The 23,295-nt window shown below is 46.0% G+C and overlaps 1 protein-coding gene across 2 annotated transcripts; it reads left to right on the top strand.

The window, feature by feature from the left end:
• The first annotated feature begins 261 nt into the window (after nucleotides 1-261).
• LOC122926796 (taste receptor type 1 member 2-like) lies at nucleotides 262-22,990 on the top strand. 2 transcript variants are annotated; one of them, XM_044278280.1, is made up of 5 exons: nucleotides 262-452; nucleotides 7,728-8,486; nucleotides 18,383-18,589; nucleotides 19,939-20,059; nucleotides 20,955-22,990. In XM_044278280.1, the coding sequence occupies exons 1-5, from the start codon at nucleotides 315-317 to the stop codon at nucleotides 21,881-21,883; spliced, it is 2,154 nt and encodes a 717-aa protein (XP_044134215.1). In that variant the 5' UTR covers nucleotides 262-314; the 3' UTR covers nucleotides 21,884-22,990. The 2 variants fall into 2 exon arrangements, with proteins under 2 accessions (XP_044134215.1, XP_044134216.1); XM_044278281.1 differs by lacking the exon at nucleotides 18,383-18,589.
• The last annotated feature ends 305 nt before the right edge of the window (nucleotides 22,991-23,295 follow it).

Below are 23,295 nucleotides of genomic sequence, written 5' to 3'. Positions count from 1 at the left end.
AACAGTGAGTGCAGCTCTGGGGTATAATACAGGCTTTAACTCAATTTATTTTAAATAGTTGATTATAAATGGCTAAGGGTTTTTTTTTTTAGAATGGGCAATAGCATAGATAATAATGTTCAATTCTAACATGATTTTTTTTGCCTTTCTATAGTTTACAAGTCAATATTGCAGGATATCTGTTCTTTCATGTCATGAAATTCGCAGTGGAGGAGATAAACAATAGTAGCAATCTTCTACCCAACATAACTTTGGGATATAACGTCTTTGACACTTGCTATGTATATAACAACATCCAGCCAGCTCTGAATTTCATGTCGCAGGGCTACGTCATCAACCCTACCAATAGTTTTACACAGTACATTCCCAATGTGATCGCTGTGATTGGCCCAGATAGCAATGATGCTGCCGAGACCACTGCCAACCTGTTTAATCTACTGCTTCTTCCACAAGTAAGTGACGGATCATAAGTGTGATGTAGCATCTTTTATCCTACAGATGTTGCTGCTGGAACCTCTCTATGTAGCAAGCATTGAGCTGACTCCCACATTTATACATATCTAGTAGTAAAATAGTGCCCTCTGCTGGCTATAAAGTAGAAAAACCTTATAGCGATACATTTATTGATAGTTGAATACATTTTTGTATTTTTGTATTACAACGTACCTATAAACTGACTGAAGTATGTGAGCGAACTGAAGAAATAGCAATTCCCAAATATATTGCTACTATAGGAAACATGGATTTAAGGGCTTTTCAATTCCAGATAACTGCATGCTGCAAACCAGCATACTTGCCACTATTAAAAGAGTACAATACTATTATTATTATTATTTTTTTTTACTATGCTGGGTTAAATTGCACCATTTTATGGCCTGCAGGGGATGCACAGGGCTACGTCTGGGATTAGGCAAAGAGCTGTGAAGACATGTAACTGTATGTAATGTAAAATGTATAATATTCAGAAGATGAATCATTTTATTATCATATATTTAGGCCCAACATTTCAGTAGTAACATTCTGTGCTGCTGGTAAAATTCTTTCTATCTATAAGGGCTCATGCACTCGACCGTATATATTTTGAGGTCCGCGAAAAACGGATCCGCAAAAAATACGGATGACTTCTGTGTGCATTGTGTATTTTGCGGAACGGAACAGCCAGCCCCTAATAGAACAGTACTATCCTTGTCCGTAATATGGACAATAATAGGACATGTTCTGTTTTTTTGCGGAAAGGAAATACGGACATACGGAAACGGAATGCACACAGAGTAACTTCCATTTTTTTTGTGGACCCATTGAAATGAATGGTTCCGCATACGGTCCGCAAAAAAAACTGAATGGACACGGAAAGAAAATAAGTTTGTGTGCATGAGCCCTTAGGGTGCATTTACACGTCCGCAGTGTTTTGCAGATCCGCAAATTGTGAATCCGCAAAACACCGGACCGGAACCCCAATAGAAGCGCCTATTCTTGTCTGCAGCTGCGGACAAGAATAGGACATGTTCTAATTTTTTGCGGAGCCGCAGTCCAGAAATGCAGATGCGGACAGCACATTATGCGCTGTTCGCATCTTTTCCGTCCCCATTGAAAATTAATGGGTCCGCACCCGTTCCGCATATAATTGTGGAACGGATCCGGACCATTCATACGGACGTGTGAATGGACCCTTAGGCTGAGAGCACAGTGAAGGTAGCTAATGTCCGTGATCGGCGGTAATGCCGACTGTAGACATTTAACAACTCAGATGCCATGGTCAAATATGACCACAGCATCGGAGAGTACTAAAAACCGGAAATGCACACTTCAAGTTCAGGTGCGCTTTCCCTGTTGGAGATCGGGGAAAGCGCCCTGTTGTAAAAATGAGCGGAGCCTGTACTAGGCTTTTAGATTCATTAGTATATCCCAGTTCAGGCCATTAGGTGGCAGCACTGAACTGTGATATAGTGAGTTCAGTACAGAATAATGGACCATTTTCTGTACTGATTGCAAGTTGTGGTCTACTTGGGGACCTAACAAAAAGTAAAAAAAAAGTTTTAAAAAATATCCAAAACTAGAAAAATTCTAATCACCCCCTTTTCCCTAAAATCAAAATCAAAATAAACAATTGAAAAAAAATATCATGGGTATCGCCGCATGCAAAAACGCCAGTACTATTCAAATCTAAGAAAAGTTAGCCCATACGTTGAATGGCGTAATGGAAAAAATATATAAAAATGGCCGATTTACTGTTTTTTCATCACTTTATCTTCCAAAAAAATTAAATATAAATGATCAAAAAGTCATACGCACTCCGAAATGGATATGCCCCCATTGTCTGATAGGTGCAGTTACACCTCTGGGACCCACACCTATGTTGTAAATACAGCTGAAAACTAAAACAGCAAAGTGGTGTCCGGCATTGCTGGGTCCAGCCACCACCAAGCGTTCCTACTGGCCCGCCGAAAATAGCCAAGTGGTGCATTTGCGTGGCTATTGCTTTCATTCACTCGGCTATTTTCGTCAGCCCTATAGAAATAAATAGAGGGCGGCTGCACAAGCGAGGTGCGCCTTCCTTCACTTTGCCAGCTGTGTCTATGAGATAGGTGTGGGTCCTAGAGGTGGGACGGACCCACACCTATCAGACAATGGGGGCATATCCTAGTGATATGCCCCCATTGTCTGAGATAGGAAAACCCATTTAAATGGGTTGTCTCATCTTAGCCATGGATGGTATATCTTTAGGGTATACCAACAATGTCAGATAGGTGCAGGTCCCACTTCTAGGACCCACACCTATGTCCAAAATGGACCCCCAAAGTGAGTGAAGAGTGGCCGCGTTCTTGGCTGTTTTGGGAATTTCCATAGAAATAAATGGAGAGCATGCCGCTCATGCATGATACACTCTCCTTTACTTTTAGGGCCTATTCTCGAGATAGTCCTAGCGATATGCCCCCATTGTCTAAGATGGGAATATAACAGTACTGCATGCTGCATATACACTGCTGTGTGGATTACAGTGGAAACCAAGGGGAAAGTATGAACGGAGTCTGAAAGGGGTTTTCCAAGTTGTTAGAGACAAAACAATAATAAAACAGCACCTACTAAACTCCCACGCTCCCACTTGTGGTGGCTGCAGGCAGCCTGAATTTCCAAGATTTAAAAAAACTGCCAAAGAGCGCGGGGGGGGGGGGGGGGGGGGGGGGGGTTTCATTCAGGCAGACCGAATTGTTATTAAAGGGAATCTGTCAAAACTTTCATTTTGCGATCCATTGCTTCATTTTTGAGAAAAACTATAAATAATTCATATGCTAATGAACAGATAAGTGCATCAAGGCCACTCTGTGCAACCCCCCTACCCCCCCTGCTTCCACTGCCAGCTTTTGCTTTTCACTCATGATTGACAGGGCCAGGCAAGATGACTATGATAAACAGTGAATTCCCTGGTGACAGGGATGATTTATTAATGCTGTACACCATTTTTCTGGCTTAGAAAAGTTCTAACATTTGGGGAGTCAGCAGGAGGGACGGACCCGCTGCAGCACGACAGATTCATCAATACTACTGTTGTCATTTACACCAGAAATCTACGCCAACTCCTAGCAGGCATAGATTTAATTATCTAGTGCATGTGCTTCCAGAAATACACCAAAATTATGCCTCTTAAAAATTTTGGCACATCTTGCTCCAGCATATTTTTTTTAATTAAAGGGGTTGTCTCGCTTCAGTAAGTTGCATTTATCATGTAGATAAAGTTAATACAAGCCACTTACTATTGTATGGTTATTATCCATATTGCTTTCCGATATTGTGCAAGCACGACCACCTCTGATGGATTGCAGGGGGGTCTGTGACCATGGAAACGAGCAGTGTATAATGTGATGAAAAAATGAATCCAGCCAGCAAAGGAAGCAATATGGACAATCACTATACATTAGTAAGTGCCTTGTATTAACTTTCTCTACATAATAAATGCACTTACTGAAGTGAGACCACCCTTTTAAGTCTGGAGGCAGTATTAGTATATTTCCCCCACCCTGGTCTTAAACCAGGCATCCTCAAACTGCGGCCCTCTAGCTGTTGTAAAACTACAACTCCCACAATGCCCTGCTGTAGGCTGATACCCGTAGGCTGTTCGGGCATGCTGGGAGTTGTAGTTTTGCAACAGCTGGAGGGCCGCAGTTTGAGGATGCCTGTTCTAAACTCTGTCTCAGAGAAACGGTGCTCCAGCACTCCTGTCTGGTCTTGCATTGTGTGCTTGCACCAAATTTATGGAAAGTTGCACAGTTTTAATGTATTTGGTGCAATTGCATTGTGTTGTATGACTTAGGGCTCATGCACACGACCGTGTGCTGGCCAGTTCTGTGCATTGGGGACCGCAATTTGCAGTCCCCAATGCACGGCAACATCCGTGCGGCGGCCGCAGACAGATCCGGACCCATTCAAGTTGTGAACTGTTCGCCCCACAAAAAAGTAGTGCATGCAGGCTTGGCGCAGAAATGTCACACTCCCACAATTGGCATGTCAAGTGACATTTTTACACAAAAAATCTGATATACCTGGTTTAATAAATATAAAGCACCAGATTTTAGACCTATGTAGAATAAAAGAAAGAGAAATAAAGTTTCAAAGGGGTTTCCAATATTGTATTCTGGATAGGTCATCCAACACCTGGGACCCCCACAGATCAGCTGTTTGAGAAGGCACCGGGGCTTGGAGTAGCGCCGCAGCTTTACAGGTCCTTCTAAAAAAATTAGCATATTGTGATAAAGTTCATTATTTTCTGTAATGTACTGATAAACATTAGACTTTCATATATTTTAGATTCATTACACACCAACTGAAGTAGTTCAAGCCTTTTATTGTTTTAATATTGATGATTTTGGCATACAGCTCATGAAAACCCAAAATTCCTATCTCAAAAAAATTAGCATATCATGAAAAGGTTCTCTAAACGAGCTATTAACCTAATCATCTGAATCAACTAATTAACTCTAAACACCTGCAAAAGATTCCTGAGGCTTTTAAAAACTCCCAGCCTGGTTCATTACTCAAAACCGCAATCATGGGTAAGACTGCCGACCTGACTGCTGTCCAGAAGGCCATCATTGACACCCTCAAGCAAGAGGGTAAGACACAGAAAGAAATTTCTGAACGAATAGGCTGTTCCCAGAGTGCTGTATCAAGGCACCTCAGTGGGAAGTCTGTGGGAAGTAAAAAGTGTGGCAGAAAACGCTGCACAACGAGAAGAGGTGACCGGACCCTGAGGAAGATTGTGGAGAAGGACCGATTCCAGACCTTGGGGGACCTGCGGAAGCAGTGGACTGAGTCTGGAGTAGAAACATCCACAGGCGTGTGCAGGAAATGGGCTACAGGTGCCGCATACCCCAGGTCAAGACACTTTTGTACCAGAAACAGCGGCAGAAGCGCCTGACCTGGGCTACAGAGAAGCAGCACTGGACTGTTGCTCAGTGGTCCAAAGTACTTTTTTCGGATAAAAGCAAATTTTGCATGTCATTCGGAAATCAAGGTGCCAGAGTCTGGAGGAAGACTGGGGAGAGGGAAATGCCAAAATGCCTGAAGTCCAGTGTCAAGTACCCACAGACGATGGTCTGGGGTGCCATGTCAGCTGCTGGTGTTGGTCCACTGTGTTTTATCAAGGGCAGGGTCAATGCAGCTAGCTATCAGGAGATTTTGGAGCACTTCATGCTTCCATCTGCTGAAAAGCTTTATGGAGATGAAGATTTCATTTTTCAGCACAACCTGGCACCTGCTCACAGTGCCAAAACCACTGGTAAATGGTTTACTGACCATGGTATCACTGTGCTCTATTGGCCTGCCAACTCTCCTGACCAGAACCCCATAGAGAATCTCTGGGATATTGGGAAGAGAAAGTTGAGAGACGCAAGACCCAACACTCTGGATGAGCTTAAGGCCGCTATGGAAGCATCCTGGGCCTCCATAACACCTCAGCAGTGCCACAGGCTGATTGCCTCCATGCCACGCCGCATTGAAGCAGTCATTTCTGCAAAAGGATTCCCGACCAAGTATTGAGTGCATAACTGAACATAATTATTTGAAGGTTGACTTTTTTTGTATTAAAAACACTTTTCTTTTATTGGTTGGGTGAAATATGCTAATTTTTTGAGATAGGAAATTTGGGTTTTCATGAGCTGTATGCCAAAATCATCAATATTAAAACAATAAAAGGCTTGAACTACTTCAGTTGGTGTGTAATGAATCTAAAATATATGAAAGTCTAATGTTTATCAGTACATTACAGAAAATAATGAACTTTATCACAATATGCTAATTATTTGAGAAGGACCTGTATTCTGCTCACCAAGCACAGAGCCATACATTGTATAGTGGCTGTGCCTGGTATCACAGCTCATTCCCATTCACTTCAGTGAGGCTGAGCGGCACCTGGGGCTGTGATGGCTAACCTCCGGCACTCCAGCTGTGCTAATACTACAATTCTCAAGATGCACACTTGCTTAGCTGTTCTCAGAACTCCATAGAAATGAATGGAGCATGCTGGGAGTCGTTGTTTCACCACAGCTAGAATATCGGAGGTTAGCCATCATAGACCTAAGCCGTGTGACAAATGAACGTGACGTCACATCGCCTAGGAAAAGCCGCTGAACTACTGCTAGCACTGGTGCCTTCTCAAACAGCTGATTGGCGGGGTCCCGGCTGTCGGACCCCCACAGTCAAATACTGAGTAAAATGATCTCGGAAAACCCCTTTAATGGTGAACATGCAACTTAAAGGGGTTGTCTTGCTTTTTGGACTTTTTACATTTTTTTTTAGCAATGTGATGTACCTATTAAAAAAAAAAATCATACTCACCTACTCCCCTCTACTCCACTCAGAAGGAATCACATGGCTGTTACAGCCAATGACTGGCCTTAAGCATGACATGTCCCCAAGTGGCATGTGACCCAGCAGTCATGTGCTGTTTGGGGACACATTTCCAGTGAGGCAGTCATTGGCTGCAGCTGTGCACATGACCCTGTCCATCTGGACATTTGCAGGACTGGAAAATCTCTTGCACCTTTATGGAGCAGCGGGGACAAGGGCGAATTGGCCATAGAACTTACAAGAAAATCTCCCGGTGGGCCAATGCCCAGGGGGCCGCCTGGACCCTCCTCATGGCCGGCCAGTGGGAGTTTTATGGGATGTATTTTATGCTGATGGCAGTATTTTGTGATGGACTGTGGTATTTGGCCCTGTTGGGGTGGCATAATGTGCCACAATATAGTATTGCTGGCCCTGCCTTCCATCAATTTGGACCTGACTACAAAACAGGGCCACTTTTAGTGTTTTTTCCACTTTAAGTTCCCTGTCCGCCCCTGAGCGGGGAGCAGGGGAGTATGATCTTTTCACTGATACAAGATGCTGCTGGAAAAAGTTACAAAGTCCAGAAAGCTGGACCACCTCTTTATGGTATTGTTTATTTAGAAACCAATATGATATTTTGGACAACCGGATCTCTAGCTGTAAACACCATTCTTGTTATATCCAGACACAAACCCCTCAAATCTATGATAATCATATTGTGCTTTCCTGCCAGCACAAAAACACTACTCCAAAAATAGCATAATAACCTCTGCTCCTACATTCCAAGATGACAGAAAATCCCCCAGAACTTCTAGAACATAGGCTGTTGGCCAAGAGTTTTTCGTCGAGACAGGGCAGAGCTGGGAAATGATTCACTGAAAATATTTGTTTTCGTACATTTATAGATCAACATTTTTGCCTCCAGTAAGAGAATGAGCGAACTGAGCTTGCCATCCTGTTTCCAGACCATTCCCAGCAGAAGAGTGCAGCAACAAGCCATCACAGACATCCTCAACTATTTTAATTGGACTTGGATTGCCGTGCTGGGAAGTCTAGACGAATATGGATTTGAAGGAGTGCAGCAGTTTCTAGAATTCACATCAGATACAAATATTTGCGTTGCCTATAAAGGCGTCATACCTATTAAAGTATGGGGCAAAGAGGTGGAGTGGAAAAATTCCATACTTGACATTATCTCCAATATCACCCTTACTAATGTCAATGTCGTGTTAGTGTTCTCCGTAGACATTGTTGTTCTCGATTTTTTCAAAGAGGTGGTGAAACTGAATGTTCCCTCAAAGATCTGGGTGGCCACCGAGACTTGGTCTTTGTCTACGGACATTTATGATTTACCAAATTTGAAGAATTTAGGGATGGTGCTTGGTATTGCTCTAAAATATGTGAACATCTCAGGTTTTGATGAATATCTCAAAAATGGATACCAGGAAAACAGGAGCAGTTTGGGAAAGCCAATGGTAAATGAAAGCTGCAACCAGAACTGTGATAACTGCTTCAATTCATCTCTGAGTACTTTTATGGGCACCTCCGATAAAAGGGTCAGCTTTAGCATCTACACAGCAGTGTATGCCGTGGCACACGCACTACATAAAGCGCTTGGTTGTAACAAAATAGACTGCGACAAGAAAGAAGTCTACCCATGGCAAGTAGGTGGCACCTCAGATATTTTACCACCCATCTGGAAGTCTTTACTCAGGCTTTTTTATTTTATTTTTTTTGGGGGGGGGGGGGGTCTACACTGTAAATCCTAAAATCTTTCTACATTGGCTGTTGTTTTTTTTTGCATTTTAACAATCTGCACACTTAAATACAGCTGTAGGCAGAAACATGTGCAGGAGGCTGTAAGGCGGCACAAAGAGTCTGCTGTGGGTCTATATTAAAGAATTTCAGGGACTCTGTGTCATATGATGCTCCATCTGGTCCATCAGGCCAGAGGTATTCTCTCTAGAAAAAATTATGTCTTCTTGATATGGCATTAAAATAAGTATGCCACAGTTTTCAGGATATGCCATTATTATCAGATCAGCATTGGTCCATCCTCGTACTCTCTGCTGATCAGCTGCTGCCATGTAGCTTCAGCACTGGAAATTGGCACCTGAACTGTCTCCATCTACTGTGTTGTGGACAGAGCTAGTAACTGCCCCACTGCTCCCATTCACGTCAATGGGAGCAGTGCTGCAGTTACTGCAATGCAGCGGCAATGCAGTGCATTCAGAGGTGCAAACCTTCTTCCCCTTATGGCACACAACGGTTTTTTAGGGTCTCCTGCCCAGTGCTGGGTTGGGTGCCCTTGATGTTAAATGAGCAGTGGGGTACAAGGCAGGAGAACAGGAGGTAGATGGATATCAGATCAGGTATACAGTCCAATAACCAGGCTGTCCTGATTATAAATAAATAATGTTGCTCTTTTACTAAATAGATGATGAAGGTTACAGTACAAATACATGCAGTAGGCTTTTTTTAAAGGGAACCTGTCACCGGGATTTTGTGTATAGAGCTGAGGCCATGGGTTGCTAGATGGCCGCTAGCACATCCGCAATATCAAGTCCCCATAGCTCTGTGTGCTTTTATTGTGTAAAAAAACAAAACGATTTGATACGTATTAAGGCATTTGCCTGGATTTGTGGGAGGGGCTGAGGTCCGCCTCCAGCCTATTTAGGGCACCCCCCTTACCTGGCTCCTGCACCGTCTGAGGTCTGAGCTTTGTGAGAGGAAGTCGCTTGTTGGAGTTCTGAGGAATTTACCTACGAGCCGCTGATTTTCTGAGAGCTTTTGCGTCGCCGTCTGGGTCTGGTTTTGGAGCCTTGCTGTTCTTTCCCAGCTTCACTCGGTGTCACTGTGGGTCGCGTTTGCCCGTCAAACTGTGAGTTATTCGTTCGGGTCTGCAGGGCCTCACGGTTGCCCCAGTACCGGTTCAGCTCTTCTCATCATGTCGCACCAATGTCACGGTTTCAATACAAGTCACTAAAAGCATTTCTGTCTCACCTGGGTATGCATTCTATGTCACATCTGCACCACCTCCGGTCTCACACTCTGACGGCATGCGGCATGGTCCCCCCTTTTTCTGTTGCTTCACACACGCTGCACCCAGGTCACGGCTTCTCACAGCGGTCACCGCCAGCGCATTTCTCAGGCATTTCTCACATCTCCCCAGCAGATTCCGGTCAGTCCCGGTCAGTCCCAGCCCCATTCCCCGGTGGGTTCACCCCCCCCCATCCTCCATCATTTCAGGCCCCCCCTTTCCTCCCCCGTTCATATCCACTTCACCAGGCTTGCGCTCTTACATACAGTTAGCATGGCCCCATGCTGATGGCAGAATCCTGCATAGAAGACAATCACCAAGGTAAACAATAGCCAAACTTTCCTTTGCTTGTTGCGGCCTCCTCTCCACTCGTTGTCTCACTCACGTGGGAAGACTCTCACCTCCTGACCCGCAGCCTCCTGCCTGTTGCCGCTCCGCTTGCGCGCGGCCAATGGCGCCCGGCCGCGTCCCGGGGCCGGTTCTGCGCATGCGCGGCGATTTTTCGGCGCATGCGCGGCGATTTTTCGACGCATGCGCGGGATCCCGGCGCCCGCGGGCGGACTCCAGGCGCATGGGTTCGCCGCCAGGGGGTAGTCACCGATGTCGCTCCATGCGGCCACCATCAGTCTGGCCCCCCTTCCTCCCCCGTGCATGTCATCATCAGGCTGGCGCTCCCCACCGCCTCCTGCGCACACCACACCCGCACACACTCATCCCCCCCCCCCCCGGCCTACGGGCGGCTCATTTCACCTTCACAGGGCTCACCACGGCCCTGTCGTCCCCTCCCCGCTACCTCCTGCTGGATCACCACTCCTCCCGCCGCGCGGCCGGTGGTGCCCGCCCGCGTCCTGGTGCCTGGTCTGCGCATGCGCGGCCGGGATTCGGCAATTCCGTCGCCGCGTGCGCGGTGTCCCGGCGGCCGTGCGGGCCACATCTGGTGCGGGGGGCACGCCGGCGGACGACGAGAGAACCTCCCAGCAGCCCCCCCCCCTGTTCCCCATCATGGGCACTACCATCATCATGCAGCAGCAATTTGCATATTCACAATCATCAGCCTCAACGGTGTTCACCAGGGATTCAGCAGGTCCCACGGATTGCAATGGATTTCAGTGCCAAATGTGAATCTCATCAGTTGTACCGGCACTGTGATGCATGTTTTATTCCCCTTTTGATAAGCAGATCATCAGGGGACGGGAAAAAAAAAAAAAAAAAAAAACCAAATGGACAGGTGGAATGGCTGGTGCACGGTCCCCATGCGCCATCCAATCGCAGACACTTACTTTCACCTGGGCATGGCCACACGGCACGCACCGGCCCCCCCTTTCATACCAGGCGCAAGCTGTCATTTCACGGACAACCGCCATGATCCTCCCGGTCATGCACATGTACCACATGCTTTACACTTTTTTCACACTTTGTCATGTCTACCCCCCCCCCCCCTTTGTGTTTTAGGCGGTTAACCCATACTGTTTACACTACCGTGTAGCCGGAGTATTTTTCTTGGTACCAGGTACGTTCACCTGCTCATTTCACCAAAATCTTCCTCTCATTTCGGACGGTCCCGTTAGGGTCAGCGTGCTGGCTTTAGGGGCACCATCATCCCACTAGGTACCCCCCCTTCTTTGGCTTCGCCAGCAGTTAGTGGTCCCGCGAGGCCGACACCCCGCCTCAAACGTACGGAGGCACCTGCCCAACGCGCCATCTCGTTAGTAAGCCGCCTCGCATGTTGCATAGAGAGGGCCTCACCTGTCACTCCCTTCCCCTAGTCCTGTCTTACAGTCACCGAGAGGCCAACGATCCTGCCGCTACCACGAGTGGCCTCATTGTCCCCTCGCGCCAAATCATAGGTAGAGCCTCTCAAAGCCGCTTGGCAACTAGCAGGGCCTCATCTGTCACCATGCAAATGTAATTTTTCGCCGGTTCGGCCTAGCTAGCCAGCACGTTCCTGCGTGGCCTCAAATTAATCAACTTTTTTATTGTAGTATGTCACTGGATGGGTTAGAAAACTTCTCCATACCTGGTACCCCGGCTAGATCTGTCACTGCTACTCCGGGAGACGATCTAGCCAGTCCTGCGTCCATCCGGTCCTGGACGGTTCCACGCATCACGGCGGAGTTAAGGAAACGTCACGTTCCCTTCCCTGCCACGGCGAGAAAGGCGGAGCTGTTCCGGCTGCTGCGCGCATCATCCAATCCTGGGGATGCGGGGGAAGGGCCCAGCCAGTCCGGCACCGGGGACATCCACGCCATGCTGGCCTCTCTGATGACATCCATGTCAACAGTCAATGCCAGGCTGGAAAGGCTAGAGGCGGTCACCACGACCCTCTCCTTGACGGGTCCACCACCTGCAGCATCACCAGCACCGGCCGGTTTACCGGTGATCACTCCATCCACTAGCATGGAGGACCGGGAAGTCAACCCGGCGCATATGATTCCTGAGCACTTGAAACGGGATATCCTGGAAGGTAAGGATGTAAACCTGGCCTCCCTTCTGATTGCCTCCCAGGACGTGGTCGAAAACACGACGTACGCCTATGACGAGGTGTCAGTTGTAGTCAAGTCCAGGGATGCCCGGCTCAATAGGAAATTGACCATTTCCGAATTCGTTTTGGCCTTCGGAATCTACAGAGAGGTCATCTGTGCGGTCCACCCCGACAGAAGGGAGGAACTCGACCTCTACTTGCACAAACTGGTGGACTTGGGCAACAAATACGGAGGATCAGCATTTTATGACTATCACAGGTCTTTTTCGGCGAAAGTGGCGGGGGCTTTCTCCCAGTACGGAGTCCGCTCCAACTGGGCAAGAATTGACACGGTCATATTTTGCCGCCACTTCGCAGGCCTTAGGACCCCAGCCTGTGCGCACTGCTCCTCCACGGCCCACACCACCAATTTCTGCCCGAACACGTCGGTCAGACAGGGCCCCTCCCAGTCAGCTGGGCCCTCCGGGGTCCCGGAGAGACTGGCCCGGGACAAACTGGGCCGGCCGATCAAATTTCTAGGCAAATCTATGATTTGCAACAATTTCAATGAGGGGTCCTGTAATTATAACGGATGTAAATTGTTACATATATGCACCAAATGCTTCCGGGCACATGCCAAATCCATGTGTCCGAATAAAATGTTCACTAAACCGTATCTATCAACCATCAACGTGCCAGTCTTTACCGCGCTCATGTCGCAGCACCCCTCCAGGCATCTCTCAGATTTTCTCATCTCAGGGTTGACAGAAGGATTTCACACGGGCATCCTGTACATGCCAACAGGCACCCTGGAGTGTCCCAATCTTTTGTCCGCTCTGCACAACCCCACCGCCATTGACGCCCTCATAGCCCAGGAGGTAACAGAGGGTTTTGTGCTAGGTCCTTTCAAAACTCCCCCGTTCGCCACATGGCGCACCAACCCCATTGGCATTGTCACTGGGAAATCTTCCCAGAAACAGAGGCTCATCATCGACCTATCGGCGCCTCACGGGACGGGCAACCCCAGTCTCAACTCCCTCATTCCCTCGGAGGAATTCTCTCTACAGTACACCACCATTGACCACGCCATCACGGCCATCAGACAAGCGGGGGTGGGGGCATGGCTCAGCAAAACCGACATCGCCAACGCCTTCAAACTACTGCCGATTCACCCTACCCTGTGGCACCTGCACGGCATCAAGTGGTCAGGGAAGTACTATTTTTTCTCCCGATTGACCTTCGGGTCCAAAAGCAGCCCGGCCATCTTCGACGTGTTTGCGGAGGCGTTATGCTGGTTGCTATTGAACATAGCGAGATGCCCGCTGGTTTTGCATTACCTTGATGACTTCCTATTGGTGGAAGAAAACACTTCCCCTCCTTCCAGCCTCAGAGCCACCATCAAGCTGTTCAATGAACTGGGGGTCCCCCTCTCCACCAAGAAGACAGAGTGGCCGGACACGATCATCACCTTCCTGGGTATCCAGTTGGATTCAGCTTTGATGCAAGCCAGCTTACCGTCTGGGAAGATCCAGGACATTCTCACCCACATAGACGGCTATCTTCAACTCGGCACCTGCAACCGCAGAGAACTACAGTCCCTGCTGGGCTCCCTGAACTTTGCCATGCGCATCATACCCCAGGGTCGCTCGTTTATTTCACGGCTGCTGCACCTCTTCCCCTTGTTCCGACACGACTCACACAGATTGTCCCTGGATGCCCACGCTGCGGCGGATCTAGGTATGTGGGGGAGATTTCTGTCCACCTGGAATGGCAGGAGCTTGTTTCTCCCTCAGCTGTCGGACTCTTCCCCCTCCATCTGGTCAGATGCGGCATCTACCACAGGCTTTGCGGCCATATTCGGGGACGACTGGCTGTGGGGCGGCTGGCCTCCTGAGGTCCAGGGTTTGGAAGGATTCTCCACTACCTCAGCACTGTTTGAGATCTATCCCATCGTAGCAGCTGCCGTGGCGTGGGGTCATTTATGGGCAAATCTGGCGGTCCGCTGCTACTCGGACAACCAAGCAACCTGCCAGATCATAAACAAGGGTCGTTCTAAATCCCTCACAATCATGAGGTTCATGCGAAGACTCACTTGGCTGGCCGCCTGCAATAATTTTTTCTTGCATTGTTTCCATGTCCCGGGGGTGTGCAATTCGGCTGCTGACAATTTGTCTCGCTTCAAATTCCAGGCATTTCATCGGGATCTCCCGTCAGCATCACCCACTGCCTCCAGCACCCCGTCATTTCAGCAACTCATTCTGGACTAGAGGCCATCATGCGGCATAGCCAGTCTTTGGCCCACCTTTCACTATCAGTCAATACACATAGGACATACAACAGAGCGTTCACGCTTTTCAACAGATTCCTGGTAGAACACAACATCACGCACCCTTTCATCATGTCGTCTGTTTTGGGATTTGCTTCCTTTTGCCACCTCAAACTCAAAATGTCATACAACACCATCAAACTATATCTCACTGGCATCCAACATCACATGCTAATCTTGCACCCTAACTACACCAGCTTCATGGCCTCCCACCAAATCAAAACAATACTCAGAGGCATTCAGAAGACGGAACCCGCGCGTCCAGCCCAAAGGCTGCCCATCGACAGTCATGTCTTCAAGGCGTTATCCGACCTGCTGGACGCGACGCCTTTCGATTCAAATACCAACGCTGTCATCAAAACCGCAATTTACTTAGCCTTCTACGGGTTCCTGAGGCCCGGGGAATTCACTACCACCTCCACGTCCCAAACCTCACCTTGTCTCCTCGTCTCCCACTTATCCAAACACCTGGATCACTACATCCTGACCCTACCTCAGTCCAAAAGTAGTCAGCATTCACCCGTCAACATCTCATATTACCCCACGCACAACAAATGGTGCCCGGTGAGGGTACTGGACACCTACAGTCAGCTTCACAGGTTCCTACCCTCTCAACCGCTACTCCAAGTGCATGGATCGGTGCTCACCACGACCACCTTCATGATCCATGTCAGGTCTTTTCTCACCCAACTGGGCCTAAACGCTGGCAGCTACTCGGGGCACTCCTTTCGCATTGGAGCGGCATCCACGGCCTCCAGTGCCAACATCCCTACCCATGTTATCAAGAAATTGGGACGCTGGAAGTCGTCCGCATATGCGCGGTACATTCCCAATCCAGCGCATGAGTTAAGAGTGGCTTTCCAAAGCTTGTCGGGTTGAGCTGTGTACATGTTTTATTGGTTACAAATAAACTGGTTATTTCCATTTTTGCCCTCTTCTTTCTTAGGCCTACCTCATCCTCGGTTTCGGCACACCACAACCGACTGCATTTCTTTCCCTGCATTCCAGGGCTCTTCTCTGTACTACCGTAAGCACCTAACACAAGTATTAAGGCATTTGCCTGGATTTGTGGGAGGGGCTGAGGTCCGCCTCCAGCCTATTTAGGGCACCCCCCTTACCTGGCTCCTGCACCGTCTGAGGTCTGAGCTTTGTCCCTCCCACCACTCCACTCATTTACAACTCATTTCTTTTATGTCTTTTCCTTGGGTGGGCCCTCTTCTTTCTTAGGCCTACCTCATCCTCGGTTTCGGCACACCACAACCGACTGCATTTCTTTCCCTGCATTCCAGGGCTCTTCTCTGTACTACCGTAAGCACCTAACACAAATATGCAAATTAACCTGAGATGAGTCCTGTCCATGAGATGAGTCAGGGACAGGACTCCTCTCAGATAAATTTGCATATGTATCAAATCGTTTTTTTTTACACAATATTCTCTTCAATATATTTATTAATGATCTTGTAGAAGGCTTGCATAGTAAAGTATCAATTTTCGCAGATGACACTAAACTGTGTAAAGTAATTTACACTGATGAGGACAGTATACTACTACAGAGGGATCTGGATAGACTGGAGGCTTGGGCAGATAAGTGGCAGATGGGGTTTAACACTGATAAATGTAAAGTTATGCACATGGGAAGGAAAAATGCAAGTCAACCGTACATACTAAATGGTAAAACACTCGGTAACACTGACATGGAAAAGGATCTAGGAATTTTAATAAACAGCAAACTAAGCTGCAAAAACCAGTGTCAGGCAGCTGCTGCCAAGGCCAACAAGATAATGGGTTGCATCAGAAGGGGCATAGATTCCAGTGATAAGAACATAGTCCTACCACTTTACAAATCGCTAGTCAGACCACACATGGAGTACTGTGTACAGTTCTGGGCTCCTGTAAACAAGGCAGACATAGCAGAGCTGGAGAAGGTCCAGAGGAGGGCAACTAAAGTAATAACTGGAATGGGGCAACTACAGTACCCTGAAAGATTATCAAAATTAGAGTTATTCACTTTAGAAAAAAGACGACTGAGGGGAGATCTAATTAATATGTATAAATATATCAAGGGTCAGTACAGAGATCTATCCCATCAGCTATTTATCCCCAGGACTGTGACTGTGACGAGGGGACATCCTGTGCGCCTGGAGGAAAGAAGGTTTGTACACAAACATAGAAAAGGAGCAGTGAGACTATGGAACACTCTGCCTGAGGAGGTGGTGATGGTGAGTACAATAAAGGAATTCAAGAGGGGCCTGGACGTATTTCTGGAGCTTAATAATATTACAGGCTACAGCTACTAGAGAGGGGTCTTCCTCTGGATCAACTTGCGGGATAACAGGCCGAACTGGATGGACAAATGTCTTTTTTCGGCCTTATGTACTACTATGTTACTACTACTATGTTACTATGTTACTAATAAAAGCACACAGAGCTATGGGGACTGGGTATTGCGGATGTGCTAGTGGCCACCTAGCAACCCATGTCCTCAGCTCTATACACAAAATCCAGGTGACAGGTTCCCTTTAATGTTCATGGTCACCTTTACAGAAGTCTTCAACTTTTTTTTGGGATCAGTCTTGATTAGCTGTAGGATTTGCCTTTGCTTCCTCAAAGGTGTTCACCAACACCATCTTCCTGTACGACTATTGAAGAATACAGGTTTACAGATATGGATATGTTTTTTTTACTTTTAAATTGGTTTTCTGAAAAAAGTACTGTATTTTTCGTCCTTTAAGATACACTTGCCCATAAGTCCCACCTAGGTTTTCAAGAAGGAAAATAAGAACAAAATATTTTTCATCAGACCTCAGCTCAGACCCCCAATGTTCATAAGCTCTCCAATCAGACCTCAGATCAGAGCCCCAATGTGAATGACCCCCATGAGCAGACCTCAGATCAGAGCCCCTGCTCAGAACAGACCAAAAGAAAACTACTTACCTCTCCTGCTCCAGATGCTGTTGCCGCTCCTCACATCCACAGTCTTTTTGTTCAGCCTGGCGCACGCTGTGCTGTTATCCGACAACGTACAACATAAAGTCACAGTGTGGTAACGTCCTCACGCTGTGTGCAGTCACAGCACAGCGAGCAGGAGGAAGACCAGGAGGTGGTGGGTACAGAGCCAAGGGAGCGCTGCATTCACCGCTTCTCATTTCTCCTGTACTAATGAGTGCTTCCATAATGGAAGCACTCATTTGTTATTCACCCCATAAGATGCACTGCCATTTTCCCTCCACTTGAGGGGGGTGCGTCTTATAGGGCAAAAAATACAGTAAATTATTAAATATCTCTAGCAACATGTCACTGGTTGTTGGAGGTCCGACTTCCCTCCACAGATACTTAGAAGAAAAGAACTGCTGTGTAAGCAATACAGTTCCTTTCTGATAATTACCTGCACACCAATTTTCCTGGCTACCTGCTGTGTAGGGGACTACAACACAATCCCCAGCGTCGGACTGGCCCACCAGAGTACCAGAGGATCCTCTGATGGGCCCAGGCTCTAATACCATAGTGGGACCCAAAGGTCCAGTGGAAAAAAAAACATTTTGGAGCCATACACTTGCTACTAGGGCCTATTTCTTTTAATCAAAACCTGTTAAATATTATTGTTGATATAGGAGTTGGGCCCCAATAATCATTTCCCCTGGTGGGTCCAAGGAACCCCAGTCCGACCCTGACAATTCCATTCCCCTTTCTTACATTTTTTACAAAAGTAATTGTGTCTTTTTAATCACTTTAGATCACTGAAGCTCTGGGACAAGTGAACTTTTCATTGCTAAACAGTGAAATAAATTTCAACAGATACGGCGATTCTTCTACCGGATATGACATTGTCTTCTGGAACTGGTTGGGTGAAACCTCGTTTCAGACTGTTGGGACCTATACTGGTTCAGGACACCTTAATATTAAGTTGGACAAGATTAACTGGCAAACAGAAAACAATGCGGTTAGTTAGTTTAATGTATGTATAAGATGATGGCCATACCATTGCCTCAACCGAATACTAATTCTCTGGGTGGGTTGTTGGTAGTTGACACTAAACTGAAGTCGATGTACAGTAAATAGTCCATTGGTGAGCCAAGGTTGTATATTTAATCTCTGATTACCTAAAGCTTATACAGTGCCCGGTTCCTGGTGATTTAGTGTTGCATCCAGTCCATGGTGACCTACGAACGATATGACCAGTCCTTGTCATCTCAAGTGTATACAGTGACCTAGTGGTATAAAAGTAAGCTATCATTGGTAGCTTGAATTTGGATGCCTTGAATAGGCTTATGGCATCGGGAGATACCCATATTGCTTGGCCATGTTGGTCTGCAATGATGGTCATATTAAAGATCAATGGTATTTAATGAGGACCTTCAGCAGGAGCAACCAAAAAAACAGACATATTGCTGTCTTAGTTGGTCCTGCTGATTAATACAATAAACCTGGATATCCACATACTTTCACGCAAGCCCCATTCACTTCTATGGAGCCAGGGCTGCGTGAAAAATGTACAGTATAGAACATCCTGCGATTTTTCATGAACGCAGAGATGATGCATGAAAAACAATGCTTATGTACTGTACACAGTAAACAATAAATGAGTCAGAATTCAGTCTGCATTGCATCTGGATGGAAATTTTGTGTGAAAGAGCCCTTATTTGTCATGCAATGGTTTAAGACAAGATAATATCCATCCTATAAAACCAAAGTTTGGAGGGTACTATTTCTCCTTGGGGAGAGAGCGCTTTAGTCGGCGTAAGAAGACTTATAGGCCAAACATGCTCCTCTGGAATTCTAGGAAGGAAGGGTAAAACTAAAATGGTTGCAAAGACATCCATACACAGCAGCAGGAGGATGTCAACTTTCAGACTTAGAATAAGGCCCGGATCTGATCACTGTCATAACATGATGCCAGTTATAAAGACTGATAGGTCAGATATAATCCAACCTAATGCCTTATGCGCACGACCTTATGTATTAAGCGGAAAGCAAACTGCAGCTCTGCAAAATATGTATACCAGCTGTGTGCACCCTGCAATTTCCATGTGCCCCGATTGTGAAAATGTCTATTCTTGTCTGCAAAAGGATAAAAATAGGACATTGAAATGAATGAGCCCACACCAAGTCCACAAAAAATGTGGATCAGATACGGAAAAAAAAATATGGTCGTGTGCATGAGGCCCAATTGTTCATAAAATTAGTCATTAGCAGAGAAATTATACAATGTTGGCACCTGGATCTACTAATTAAAACATCTTGATTAATGTAGGTGTAACTTATTACTTTGAGTTTCTTTCTTTTTTATAGATACCTTCATCTGTGTGTTCCTCCGACTGCTTACCAGGACAGGAAAAACAGCAAAAAGGACAATACAAATGTTGTTTTATATGTGTAAGCTGTGTGGCCGGAACCTACCTCCATAAGAATGGTTTGTACATCTTCTGACTTCCAATATTCTTAGTCTGGGATCTTACTTCTCTTCCATACAGTACATTAAACCAACCCATGCTATAACTTTGCAACCACCAGCAAAGTCCTTCTAATTTTGGTTTCACTAATGGCAGTTCTCTAAGCTCAATCTCACAAGCTGATTATTGGGGGAGGATGAGGTAAACCCATGCCGCAATTAGACCCTATGAATTTGAGGTGATTTACCCCATAATTTGAATTGGAATTTTATGAAATATCATGTGGTTTAACACTACAGAATGCCCTATTGGCTGAAAGTTTTATGCAGTTTTTTCATAGATTCAATCAGTTTTAGGAGCTTTTTCCTTGGAGCCGTCCCTTTATGGCCTTCTTCACACTGAAAGGGAACCTGTCACATTGAACTTGGTGTCTGATCTGCCATCAGCATTACACAGAGCATGAGGAACTGAGCAGATTGATATATAGTTTTATGGGAAAAGATTCAGTAAAACTTGTAATTTATCCATTGATATCTCTGTCCCTTATGGACTTTGAAGTCCAGGAGACGGTCCTATCAGTGATTGACAACCTTTTCTCTATGACTGTGTATACAGAGATAGCTGTCAATCACTGATAGGACTTCCTCCTGGACTTCAAAGTCCAGAATGAACAGGAATGTAAATTAATATATATCCATCTGCCCAGCATTTTCATGGTGACAGATTCCCTTTAAATTTGGGTTAAGCCTTTTTGCTTAGTACAAAAAATGCCTGAAAAACCATGTGTTTCTTTGGTACAAAACTGGATTGTCCAAAGTTGATGGGCCCTTTAATAATCATATATGCTTGCAAGCATGTGTGGGCTTATATTATATGAGAGTAAGTGAAGTTTATTATATCAGTCTTTCTTTTCAGGTACCTGTGTGAGCTGCAGTGCAGACCAGTGGTCCACGGAGGGAAGTACCTTTTGCTATAATAAAACCAGATGCTTTTTGGCCTGGAATGACGTTATAACTATAGCTTTATTTGTGACAGGAGTCTTGGGGATTTTGCTAACAGCTGTTGTCATTGTCACCTTCATTGTCCACTTATCAAGTCCAGTGGTGAAGGCGGCGGGTGGTAGAATGTGTTTCCTTATGCTTATATCACTTGCTGTAGCCTATCTTAGCGTCTTGGCCTATCTTGGAGAGCCTAGTGTACTCAAGTGCACAATGAGACTTCCTATCTACAGCACTGCTCTCACCATCTGCTTCTCCTACATCTCGATACGGTCCTTTCAGATAGTCTGTATATTCAAAATGTCTTCAAAGTTGCCAGCCACCTATGACTACTGGGTAAAACAGAACGGGCAGTACATCTGTCTGGCTGCCCTTTCCGGTGTTCAGGTCCTGATCTCATGTGTGTGGATTTTCACCAACCCTCCTAAGGCAACCACAAAGGACCTGAGCATAGATAATGTTCTCTTGGACTGCAGCCAATTTGGATCCATCTACAACATCCTACAGTATGGTTATAACGCTCTTCTCAGTCTTCTGTGTTTTACATTTTCTTATATGGGCAAAGAATTGCCGAAAAACTACAGCGAAGCCAAATGTATCACTCTTGCCATGTTGATTTTTTTTGTGGTCTGCATCTCTTTCTTTACTGCTCAGCTCATTGATGTGGGAGAGTATGTCACCCCAATCAATGCAGGTCTGGCTTTAGCCAGTCTTATGGGTATAAAAGGAGGCTATTTCTTTCCAAAATGCTATATTATCTATTGTAAGCCTCAGTTTAATACCACAAAGCACTTCCAGTCAACCATCCAATCCTACACCAAGAGAGGGAGTGGGAGCACAAAGTAAGATTGTCACACTGCGGTGGGGCATATTTCACAGCTGCCCAATAGAACTGCATTTAATTACTCAGAATGACTCCTAAACATGAGCTTGTTGTTTTGTATATTTTTGATGGTATAAATAATTATAATATAAACATTTTAATGTGATTACTCTTTAATAAATCTGCATATACATTTATGCAGTGTCCCACTGCAGAGCAGTGCTCCACTGCAAGAAGGGGCTTGCTACGCATTTCCTAAATTTAGGCTGGTAAAGACCAAAACTGTGATTTGCTGTGTATTCCTGTATGTGCTGATTTGAGATAACAGGCTGTATCCACCAACCACTAGTGGAGCTGTTTCCTCTCCATTAGAGAGGACAAGGTAGAAATTCCAGACACAGTAGTGACAGGAGCTAGAGCAGAGAGCTGACCCACTTGCTTGTCTCAGATTCAGGTACCGGCTAGGACAAGGCCGCCATGGAGAAAACCTACAAAAAGCAGGCCAGATCTAAGAGAGATGTGTAGTGAAAGCTCAGTAGAGATAACCTGTCTAAAAGGAGGTATTGGTTCTAGATCACACGTGTTAAGGAGTTTTCTTCCGGTGCCTGGACAACTATAAAAACAGCTTGGCCAACTATTAAGTATTCACTTCCCACAGCAGATTATGTGGACGTGTAATGAAAGTAAAGCAACATGATAAAAAAAAGGTGCAGAGAGTTGGCCTACCATTAGAGGGAACCACCCTGTTGGTTGCATTGCATTGCAAGAAAAGAAAAGTTACACCTCATGCCTGGATCCTTATGTGTTACAGTCAACTAGGGAAGTACAGTGTTAGGAAAAGTGCTCCCAAGAGACAACTGTGCCTATTAACTCAAATCGCAGCGGTGTAACCTGTAAAATCTCTGGAAATTGCATTTGTGAACATCTGCCAGTCCATGCATGCTGAACCTGTGATTAATGCACTTGAACTTGAATCTTCTGTAAAGAATAGTTTGCTGTAAACTTTGCCTGATTATTCCCTGCACCGCTGCAGTGCACCAACATACACAACTGCACCAAGGGAACCTGCCTTGCACTGTAAAGAGGACCTGTCACCTCTCCTGACATGTCAATTTAAGTAACTACTTGCATTCCCCAGGTAATAAAAAACTGGAGCATCTAATCGCATAACTCTGAGATGTATCATTCCTGTATTATTCCTGCTAGAAGTTTACAAATAAATTGCCAGCAGTCTGCAGTAAGGTTAGGGCTACAATGCGACTTCTGACTAGCGTGACTGATCGATTTTAACTATTGAACTACAGCTGCTGTCCAATTCAAAGTATTCAGTTGAATGCAATCTTGTTGACTGCAGCCCTAGTTCAATAGGTAAAGGGGTTATCCAATCACTATAATGTCCCCTCTAATGCCTGGGTCCCTCACACAGGTTGTATTT

Source organism: Bufo gargarizans, chromosome 2, assembly GCF_014858855.1.
Source record: "Bufo gargarizans isolate SCDJY-AF-19 chromosome 2, ASM1485885v1, whole genome shotgun sequence".
NCBI classification, from domain to species: domain Eukaryota; kingdom Metazoa; phylum Chordata; class Amphibia; order Anura; family Bufonidae; genus Bufo; species Bufo gargarizans.
This window is presented reverse-complemented; position numbering and strand designations above follow the sequence as displayed.